This window comes from Paramisgurnus dabryanus, chromosome 24, assembly GCF_030506205.2.
Source record: "Paramisgurnus dabryanus chromosome 24, PD_genome_1.1, whole genome shotgun sequence".
Taxonomy (NCBI): domain Eukaryota; kingdom Metazoa; phylum Chordata; class Actinopteri; order Cypriniformes; family Cobitidae; genus Paramisgurnus; species Paramisgurnus dabryanus.
Window position 1 is genome coordinate 19,804,343 of NC_133360.1, and position 12,240 is coordinate 19,816,582.

Genomic DNA, 12,240 nt, shown 5'->3' on the forward strand with positions numbered 1-12,240 from the left:
CTGCATTTTATTAACTTACCAACTTGTGCTTTATTCCCAGCTTCCAGGGAACACAGATGATGAAGTATGCCACTTTGGATAATGCGTTTGCCAAATGCATAATAAGCGTAAGGCTTTGTTGGACTGCTCGCTTTGGATAAAATTATCTGGTACATAAATAAATGTACATTAAACATATAATGAAAACACATATTTTATTTTATTTTCAAAGAACAGTTTATTTACAAATACTAATTCATTTCACCTCAATTTGTTCATTCTAGTACTTTTTACACAATCACACCTTTTAGTCCAGATTACAAACAATCGAGCATTGCATAACCTTCAACCATACAAATAAATACACAAAGTCCAGCTCCACCTCCAAATTCAAGGAGGAATTTCATAAATTAATTTATCATTACATACATGTACCAGCAGTTTGTTGTTTCACAGTTTGAAAATAAACCCTCTACCAAAATGCATCAAGTCTATGAGAAAATGATTGTTCACTTCATAAATACTTAGAATAAGATGGAAATGACTTTATTATTATCATTCATCTATATATGATGAAATCTCTTATTAATCTGTGTAATGCACATGTGACTAATACCATGATTTGTTTTATGAACTGACTTGAGAAAAACAACACATGTTAAGGTAACATTGGGGCAGACTGAAACTGAAAACCGGTGAGGTAGAGGCTATTTGTTTCCCTTTAATTTGGGACCATCACATACTTCTGGTGCATGATCTTACCTTTTTTTGTTTCGCTCAATGTCTGGAGTATATTTACCCTTTAAGCCTTCACACACATTTGGTCTCATTAAAGAAATGGGTGTAGATTCCTGTGTTCATTCAGTCCTGTTTGTAGTTACGTTTAACATTAAGTGCATGCATTTCTGCCCATCTTTCTCTTCACTGATCACATTATGCAAATCCCAAACTCCTTCATTTGAAACATTTAAAAGTTCTCCTCAAAAAATTGAGTACTTTGTATTTGAGTCACCTCAAAGTTTCATTCATATATTTATTTATATCTCCTTTACACGCCAAGACTAAAAGATGTCCATTTCTGTGAACAAACTAAGGTATCATTGTTGACCAGTTTCCACATGTTCATTAGATCTGGTGGGAGCAATTTATGTACCACTATCATGCTCCTAAAAAAGCACGGCTCCCTATTCAACTTACTGTTTTTATCCTTCACGATCCCAAAAGTTTTGAAAGCGTTGTGTTTAACTGGAGTTACTTGAAGCACTTCTAAACACATCCCCAGAAACACATCATCGATGGGATAAAGCTCCAGCGTTTCACATGCACCATAGAGTTTACGTGCAACTGGGCCATCCATCAGAAAACCACCTCCACCGGCATACGGCGGGTAGAGGGTCTCATTATACAAGGCTTGGGGGATGTAGTACTTGTTCTCTTTTCTGCGAATGGGTCGGGCATTATGAATAACATCACCGACAAACAGGTATTTCAAGTTTTTGCTTGCCTCCAGGTACTCCAAGATGTTGGGAACGCTGACAAACACATCATCATCTCCTTTAAAGATGTAGCGGACGTTTCCGCAGTAGGTGGAGAACCATTTCAAAAAATGAGTCTCTTTTAGGGTGAGGTTGAAGAAACTATCCATAAAGTCCCATTGAAGTATATCCCCATATATGTAATCCTCATATTCCAGAAGTTTTTGATGGTTGGCCCTCTCTTCTTCATTTGAAGACGTCCCAAGAAGGAAAAGCGTCTTGATTCTTTTTCCATCGATCACCTGCTCTTTGCCCCAAGTTTGCCTGATCACCTCTCTCCGATCATATTGGGTTATTACAGACTTGATGACCATCAACAAGTCGACATCCCCGGAACATTTCTCCGGATGATTTATTAGGATTGGAAAGAATCTGCAGTGCCTATAGAGCAGAAATTGCTTAAAATTGGATTCAAGCCCCTCGAACCAATCTGTAGATGAGAAGTTCAAGTTGGCGGTGCAGTTGGAGCTGCTGATATCCCAGGTCATGGGCATTTGGTCTTCTGTTATTTTAGGATGTTCTGTAACTGTTTCAATGTGCTTCTTCCAGAAGTTTTCAGCAATGGGAGGATATGCCCTATTTTGCGAGTCGACTTCACCCATGAGCTCCGTACGCACCTGTCTTTCGATTCTCTCCGTCTGCAAGTCCTGTAGTAAGCTGAAGTTTCCTCTCTGGACGACAGCAAGAGTCACTAGTGCCAAGAAGAACATGACGCTGACCCGCTTGTACACTCGCCATCGTTCTCTGGTGGTCATCCTAGTTAAAAATAATAAGAAAGCAAACAGGTAAGCACCTTCCCATGGTGAATAGTCTGATCAATTCAGATATTATTTTATATCTCCACTGAGAGGGAGATATGCAAAGAGAACGTGTCACATATTAAAATAATCTGGCTTGTGTAAACAAACCTAATAATAGGCTAATAATAATATAAATAAATGACTTTACATATAACTATGGCAGTAATAGAGGTAACTGTACCTACTGTCAGAAAAAAATGTCGCTTAGCTGCCGTCACTGGGGCATTGAACATACATTTGACATAAACTATACATATGGCATACATATGAAAGTTCTTTTTTATAACGTATATAGATAGGCCACTTTAAACATATTTATTTAGCGCTTTTCACAATTTTGCATAGCTGCAAATAAGCAGCTTTACAGTAAACACAAATCATTAGCCTACATACAGTAGAGACAAGTAAAGCGGAAGCTTTTCAAATATAAGTTAGACCTATACAATACATTATATTACATTACATTACTATTTAAAAAAATATATTATTATGAAAAGTATAGCGTTAAAACATTATTTTATACGTCACGTTCATCCTTAAATCACATTAAAAACTGAATTCGTCATTTTAAAACAGGCGGTTGTTCGATAAATGTCATGCGCATCACTAAAGCCGGTTGCTTGATTAACTTAGTAGTTAATCGCCATCACCTGCTTTCAGGATGGAGCGGAATTACTACACAAAGCCGTTAACTGACAAACTAGGCATTTATTATCGTAGGCGATTCTGCTTTGATGAGCTGCGCATGACAATCACAAATGCGATTTTTCGTGCAGCCCTAAATAAACTGTTACCATGAGATGTATTTCCAGAGTGAAATAATGCTGTTTTTGTCCACTGTGATTTATAAAATAAAGTAATTCGCGAAATTTTAACGAACACATAAACATCCAGTAAAAAACTTGACCAATACTCACATTTTGAGTACGTTTTATTTTCTACTTTCAGTTCAGTGAAAAGGTCCGCTTCTTTTCAGACAGATTGTTGGTCTTATAAAATCCGAAACTATGTTAAGAAACCTCCACCGAGATATGTGAACATGTGAAAGACCCACACCTCAGCATAGGCTGCGCGAGACTTTTAAAAGGTGTGTGACGTGTATACAAATGAGAGGCGTGACGGCTCCACCCACCAGACGCACGTTCTTACATCAAGCAGGAACTGCATGTGTGTGTTTAGGCTTAATGGTACTTAGCTTAGTTTTTTTTCTTCTTTTTGTACACCATTGTTATAACATTTAGCTATCTGTTATATTTTTAACCTATCCAGCCATATACGTACTCCCACTATTATTTCGTTTTTTTATGGTTAAAGTTAAAGGATTATTCAATTTTCATAAAAAAACATTCCTAATAATTTACTCACCACCATGTCATTCAAGATTTGTATGTCTTTTTTTGTTCAGTTGAGAAGAAATTAAGTTTTCTGAGGAAAGCTTAGGATTTTTCTCATTTTAATAGACTTTATTGCAGTGCATGGTTCCCAACCCTTTTCAACTTCAAGGCCCCCTAGTTGCTCACAACAATATTTTAAGGCCCTCCACTCACTAAAATTTTTCCACATAAAATTACCTAGAACTTGGAATGACTAGACAGAGGTATATTCCCTACTAAAATTGCAAAAAAAATTAAGAAACATCTTGATTTTTGCTTGTTTTAGCTTTATTAAATGTTTGTTTTGTCCCATGTAGGCCCCGACCCCCTGGTTGGGGAACACTGCTTCAGTCAACAGTAAACAGATGCAATGTAGTTTAAAATTGCAGTTTTAAATGATCCCAACCGAGGCATAAGGGTCTTATCTAGCGAAACAATCATGTTCTGCAAGAAAATTAAAAAATATGCATATTTAAACCACAACTTCTCGTCATGCACTAGCCATGTGATGCGCCAGCGTGACCTTACGTATTATGAAATCATGTCGAAAAGTCGCAGATGATGCATTCAAAACTACCGTTCCAGTGTTTACAAGTGTGGAGAAAGAGGATCATTGCCATTGTATGTGGAATGATACTAGTTATGTCTTTGTCAGTTTATTGATTAAAATGGTCTACAAGTGTGTGTTTCAAATATGTAACGCATGACCTTTCAACATGATTACGCAATACGTTAGGTTGCACTGCATGGTGCGTCACATGGCTACAGCTAGATGTTTAATAGTGCATATTTTAGAAAATGTTGATCATTTAGCTAGATAAAACTTTTATGCCTCATTGGGATTGTTTAAGGCCCTTTGAATCTGCTTTGAAACTGCAATTTTAAACTGCATTGAAACTGTTACTGTTGGGGTCCAATAAAGTCTATTAAATTGAGAAAAATCTTGAAATTTTTACCTCAAAGCACTTAACTTCTTCTCAACTGAACAAAGAAAGACATAAACATCTTAGATGACATAGGGGTGAGTAAATTATTGGGATTTTGTAATTAAAGTGGAATATTCCTTTAACTAAATGTAAGGGTTATTCTTATCATATAGCATACTATACTATTTAAAGTGCGCAGTGAACTTTGTTGCCATGAAACTCCATTTATTTCATATTCGCTGCTGGCTGTCCTTGACTGCCAGTATAGTGGCATAAACAAAATGGGTCACATGACGTCCGGACCTCTATTGGTAAATGTGATGTATCTGCCAAAGTGTAAATAGTGTAAATGTGCACACTATGATAAGAAAGAATATCTATCTATCTATCTATCTATCTATCTATCTATCTATCTATCTATCTATCTATCTATCTATCTATCTATCTATCTATCTATCTATCTATCTATCTATTTATCTATCTATCTATCTATCTATCTATCTATCTATAGATAATCCTTAAAGAGCAACACTTATAGTAAAGGTACAAAAAAGATTTTCTTTTTTTTTGTGATGGACAATCTCAAAAAGTTTTGAACCCCGTTTACACCTGTATTTAGTGTCATCCTTGTGATCTGATCGATGAAAACACATCTCAATACCAGTTGTAAACAGCCTCTGTGATTACTAATGCACCAGCCACGGATAGAAAGTCAAAAAGACTACACGGAAACCAGCTGTGCATAACATGAGTCACTGGTGGTCACTCGTGTAATGTTGTTCATACAATCGGACAGTAAAAGTAATGTTTCATGAAAACAAACAAAGCCGGGTGAAACAAAACCTTAAAATGCACAGTTATGCTTTGCAATGTGATTTGTTATTTATTCGTTGAAGTGTGTGATTTGAAGTAGAGAGCACAGATTTAAGAGCTCTTTTTTAGTATTGAGATCGGCTCTTGTGTGGCATAACTAGTTTAGAGGGCAGAGCAATGTCACAGGCTCACAAACACTCCATCCGTTGTATTTATCTGCAGAAGCTGCGGTGTGCTTTACTGATAACAGACAATGTCACACTACAGCCAACATGTTTCCTACCCTATCCTTCATGCTTCATTGTGTGGAACCTACACACTACTAATAAACACAAAACTACATTTTAAGCTCACTTACTCATTCTGTTTATTCTACAGAATAATAATAATCAAAGTTATTGAATAACACAAAATGTTTTCTTCATTTTTTGGAATGTAATTAGGCTACTATCCATTAAGAAAAGTAAATATACTTATTTTTCTTGTTTTGTAATGAAATTAGTAGTTGGCACAAATGTTTCTCTACATAACTAATAAGTGTTCTGTACTCTGAGAATGCGACTTTTAGGCATCAAATCCTATTCGAATGCCCTGTTCACATTACAAACGACACATTCACACATGCAACAAAGCGACACAATCTCATTTATTTCAATGGAAAGCTGGCGATGGATGGGGCGTGTCTAGCGATGCATCAAAGTTGAGAACAGTTCATTTTTATTTGCAAATGAAGAGCGACTACCAATGAGAGTGAAGCAGTGGAGTTCCTGTCATCTGTATTTGAATACACAAACTTGTTAAATATTTGAAGATGACAGTAAGAGGAAACACTATTGTATTTAATATTAGTCAATGTAGTACAGTTAATGTAGAAGGTTGATAGTCATTATCAGGTTCAATGTAAACTTGGGTATCATTAGCATCTAAATTAATATCATTTCATGTTTGCTAAGGGAAGAAGAGCAGGTGGCCTAAAACAGATCCTCGTGGCACTAAATTGTTTCTGTAAACCTAAATCCTGATTACTATGATATGATTACATTGAGAAGAGGCTTTGATATTGTAGGATACCCCTAATATTTTAGTTTTTGATCACTTTTATTCTTTAAAATAAAACCACAGAACTTAAAACCATTTAAATATTTGTGATTTTATTTTCTAAACATCGACAGGACAAAATCTGCCCAAATAGAAACCCTCATATGTATGGACATCCAGACCGTGCATTTTCTGCTTGATATTATGCACCAGTCACTGAATTGTTATCTCTGGATGTAATTTAATGCTGTAAAGCCATCTCAGACCATTTTTATTTGACCTGCCTTTGGTCTGTGATTCACAAAGGAAGAAGATAAGAACGTTTTTGACTTTTGTGCTAATACAACACAGGATTCTTTCCTCTGATGTTTCCTCAGTGCTCTCTGGATGACGTAAGCATGCACGCACACACACTCGCACACAGGTTTGTCACAGTTTTTTTCTGGGCTATCATGGGATCATACAACAATAATGGGAACTGCAACTACAATGCAAAAAATGAATGACTTGAAAAAGTATTTTTTTATCTAGTTATTAGTACAAATATCCAAAAATTCTTACATTAAGATGCATTTTCTTGATGAGCAAAATGATCTCAGAAAATAAGTCAAATTTTTTGACAAATAAACAATTTGAAACAAACTTATTTTTTTTCTCACCTGCAGATAGTTTTGTGTTTTAAGCACACATGCATTTAAATTGCATTTTTTTTTTGTCTAAAAACTAGACTTATTTTCTTATGTCATTTTGCTCAACAAGAAAATACGTATTGATTTAAAGGGATAATTCACCCAAAAATGAAAATTCTGTCACACTGTAAAAAATACTTTGCTGCCTTAACATTTTTTGTTAAATCAACTCAAGTTGTCAACTTGTCAATTTACAAGTCATGTCAACAGAGATGAGTTGTCACAACTTATAAAATATAGTTGAGAAAAGTCAACTTAATTTTATAAGTTATAACAACTCACCTGTAGTTATAACAACTCATGTCTAGTCAAGATAAATAATATTAAGTTGAAATGACTTGTAAATCCGAGTTGATTCAACAAAAAATTTTAAGGCAGCAAGTATTTTTTTACAGTGCATCATTTACTCACTCTTATGTTGTTACAAACTTGTATACATTTCTTTGTTCTGATAAACACGAAGGAAGATATATAACTTTTTTTTTACCAAACCGTTTGTGGACCCCATTCACTTCCATAGTATTCTTTTTTTCCTACTATGGAAGTGAATGGGGTCCACCAAAGGTTTGGTTACAAACATTTCTCAAAATATCTTCCTTCGTGTTTATCAGAACAAAGAAATTTATACAGGTTTGTAACAACATAAAAGTGAGTAAATGATGACAGAATTTTTATTTTTGGGTGAAATATTCCTTTAAGATTTTTTAGCTATTTCTATTGACAACAAGAAAAAAATAAGAAATTATTTTTATTGCAGTGATCTACTGAATCATGTAAATATAAACCACTACTTGAAGTCAGAAAACCACTACTTTTGTTTTTGCTTTATATGATATTTCATATTAGCACGCAGGCAGATGATAAACTGTTGATATTTTAATGTTCTGTGTCTATTATTTTAAATAGAAAGCGGCTTTAGCATTACAGAAATGCTATTTTTGACCAATCACCACCCAATACTAAAACTGCCAATTTTTGGATGATGCAACTTTCTTAACAATAATTAAGAAAGCAACATTTGTTGTAAGTTTTACATTCATGCTCCTAAACTAAAGTTTGAATTCGGATGAAGCTGCTTGGTTTTGAACATCTAACCGTAGGGTTGTCTGTTGGAAATCTGTAAACGTAAGGTAGAACAGCTGAGCAGTCAGATGTTTTGTATCAAACACTAAACAGCTCAGCTTGAGTCAAAAAAACATGTCTCATCCCCTGTGGACGTCAAACCTCACCAGGAATTCTCTTCCATAAGCAGGACAGTTCCCGCTAGGAGGGCACTGCTGTCTTTCAATTTAACTTGACATCTTCTGCCCTGTAACTTTAGTATATCATTGTCTGTATAAACAAGCTCAGTTTTTATTGGTTGTTAAGAACAAATAACGTGCCCTTCAATAGTTTCCTTTGGATTTCCTCAGTCCCAAGAAACCACACATCAGATAAGAAGACATAATCTGTAGGGCACACTCCATATTGTGCTGTAATAGCTGCTGGCAAAGGATGTGTTGTTTTAGGGGACAGCAAAAGAGGGTATAATGCTCCAAACATGCAAAAGGTAGGGGGAAAGGAAAAATTCCCATTGAAGCACAGGATGCACATGGACAGATTGTGACAGCTAGAATACAGCAGGATATGGAGAGAGAACGAAAGGAAGAAGGCACAGCTGAAGTTAGATGAAATCATTCCTGTTTTTCCATGCATTGCATTTTTCCGTTTTGTAGCAGACCATCCAGGAAGGAGGAACACAAAGACAATGTTGTATTGAGATTATTATATTTTTACATGCATAACTGGGAAAATAACCTTGTTTTTTTTTGGCCTATTCTTTGCCCTGATTTTGCCAAGTGAGAGATATTTATTGTGTTGCCCCAAGGACAACATTTTTGTAAATAAAACCTAAACCTACCCCAACCCAACCCTAAACATATGCCACTGAAATGTGCATTATTCACTGCAAAAAATGATTTTCTAGAAAAAAATTCTTAGTATTTTTGTCTTATTTTCAGTAAAAATATCTAAAAATTCTTAAATTAAGATGCTTTTTCTTTATAAGCAAAACGACCCGAGAAAATAAATCTTTAGTTATACGTTTTAGACCAAAAATATAAAATTTAAGTGATTTTGTGCATAAAACAAGCAAAAACATCTGCCAATGGGGTAAGCAAAAAATCTTGAAATTTTTTCTTAAACACTAAATTCAAGAAAAAAAATTCAAGAAAAATTTGCTTACCCCATTGGCAGATGTTTTTGCTTGTTTTATGCACAAAATCACTTAAATTTGATATTTTTGGTCTGAAACCTAGACTTATTTTCTTGGGTCATTTTTATCCTCTAGAAAAAGCATCTTAATTTAATAATTTTTAGATATTTTTACTGAAAACAAGACAAAAATACTAAGAACATTTTTTCTTGAAAATCATTTTTTGCAGTGTTGTTCATACACGTTTTTTAAACAACACTTTTGAAGAAAGATAGAGGGTCTCTTTTATTTTTTTATAATATAAACACACCCCTAAACTTTATAGCACTTTCTACAAAGCTGCTTTCCTAGACAGTAAAATTGTAGAGTGTAAACATATATAGAGGCAATGACATAATAGAAACCACACTCCTTTTCTATAGCAATAACATTACAAAGAAGATCTTTGTGAAACAGAAATGCTCTTTATAGGTTAAAGGTTTACTGTGGAACAAGGGCGTAGGTTTGATTCTGGCATTGGTGGGGACATAAATAAAATGGTTGCATTGCAAAAACTGTTTATCACCGTTTACTTGACACAAACAACAGACAACTCAGTATGCACTTTACTCAGTAACATCTGACTCGCCACCCCCGGCCATCCCAAATTTATAATAAACAATTCGTTATGTCCTAGAGCCTAATAAACAGTAACTGTTTAAGTCTTTGTCAAAAAAAAAGAAAATCACATTGTAAGAAATAACCATATTTACTTTATAACAATGAAGAATATGCAAATAATATTTAATTCTTAATTTAATTTTGCCAAAAAAATCCCAGTGTTGAAGTTGGTATGTATATCATGCTGTTTCCTGAACAACGTTTATTAACGTTTCTGTAGTTCACATTAAATCTTCTTTTCATTAACAGACAGTCAATCAGTGTGAAAAAAAATTATTTTAAGTTTAAAATGCAACCTTACATTATGTCTACATCTGTGCAAGTAATGACCACAGTGCAGTAATGTAAAGTATTCAGCAATCATGACATGAATTCATGTTTTTACCATGTTGGGGTTATTTTCTTTCATGGATTAGGGAACCCCCTAAATAACCTTGCTACCCCATTTATAAAAGGTTGACAAAAGTTTGCAACTCCTCAGGTTAACATGGGATTGTCGTGTATTGGTGAAAACACTGTCCTTGAATCATTATGTGGCACAACTTTTTTTGTGAATGAAACAGTTACAGTGGGTATAATAATACTTTCTTCCTCACTTACCTGTAGCCCGAATAATAACGCGCGTCTTGTTGAGTGAACTTTGGCGCGTTGTACAAAGTGAAACCATCCTATCACACGTAGCGAGTAAAGACAAGCCCATAAAGTGATGTGATTTAGAGAGGCAGGACTCAAGAAATGCTAATCCAATCATATTAGCAATGTGCTTAGAGAGGCGGGACTAAAGAAATGCAAAGCCAATCATATTAGCGATGTGAGTTACGGAGGCGGGCATTACAGAGAACGAAAGCTGTTAACCGTTTGTGTACCACATAGAGCGTTATTTTTACAGAACGGGATTGCAAAAGATTTCTAGTCTCATTTAAATGATTCCTGGAAAAAAATATAATAAGTAAAAAATAGAAAACACAAGAATAAGAAGGACATTAGTGGTTATATATACATACAGATTAATTGTTTGGTCGAAATTATTGCTAGGGACAATTCAGTCTTCCCTGAATATTGCTAGGGACATGTCCCTAGCGTCCCACCCTAAATCTACGCCCATGCTGTGGAACAATGCAGCAAAATAACTTTTTCATCATGAATCAGTTTTACATTTAAGAGTACATGGTAATATTGCAGAATACACTAAATCCATCTCTTTAAGAGAATGTTTCTTAACATTAGTTCACCGTTTAATCAAACCCTGTTTCATGGTATTTAATTCTACCAATAGAAAACATGAATCATACTTGACCACAATAAGGCATCAAACAAGTAACTTGACAAATAAAATCAAACTACAAAAGAAATAACATAAAATAGACACGTAACAAACAATATAAGGTCACTAAAGATTTCAACACCATTCTCTTACAGCTGGGACATTTTGTATCCATGTGGTCGCTGGTGTGTGCAGATGTCCAAATAGGACTTGACACACAGCAGGAGAAAAGTTCGCACCTGTCAAGACACTTTCCATCAAAATATTATGAAAAAAGTCATATGTTACATAAGGGTGCTAGCAAGAAAGAGCAAATTTGTGAAATTGATTAATTTAATCAAATATATTAACATGTTATATTATGTAAAGTTTAAGCAGGTTTAGTGAAAGAATACATTGGGGTTTGGAGCCCATCCCAGCTATCTCGGGCAGAGGCGGAGAAACACACTGCACAGGTCAGTCCATCACAGGATCATTAAAGCCCGAATAGCAGACCGTTATATCCCATGGACACTAAACACATTTACATAACTCACCTTTACCACGACACATATGCTACATTGTACGTATGTAAATCCTGTGTATACTGTACTCCTATACTGTTTAGCAGAAGGGATCAAGTTTTTGCCGGGGATTGAGATTTTTCAGTGGCGCAAACATTTTCTATTTTTAAATCAAATCTTAAAAAGATTGAGAGCGTTTTTTTATGTTTTATGTATTATGATTATTGTATTTTTGTTTTCCCTTCTATGTTGTTGTATTGTCTATTTTATTGTTATAATAAAAATGTTTAAATATTGTCTGTACCGCAATTTGACACTTGCTGTTTAAAAAAAGTGCTGTATAAATAAACTGAGTTGAGTTTAAATCGTAATTATTATAAGCCATGACAAGGCCTTAGTTTGATTAGGAAATATAACTAGTTTTAACAAACATGTCTTACTAAAACATTACTTGTGTGCATTTTGA

General features: G+C 34.7%; 1 protein-coding gene across 1 annotated transcript; it reads right to left on the bottom strand.

Moving 5' to 3' along the window:
* Positions 1 to 192: 192 nt before the first annotated feature.
* On the bottom strand, positions 193 to 3,369 carry b3gnt7 (UDP-GlcNAc:betaGal beta-1,3-N-acetylglucosaminyltransferase 7). The gene is made up of 2 exons (XM_065259392.1): positions 3,232 to 3,369; positions 193 to 2,270 (listed from the first exon to the last, which is right to left on the bottom strand). Coding segments are annotated over exons 1-2 (1,245 nt in total). The 5' UTR covers positions 3,234 to 3,369; the 3' UTR covers positions 193 to 1,027.
* Between the last annotated feature and the right edge of the window lie 8,871 nt (positions 3,370 to 12,240).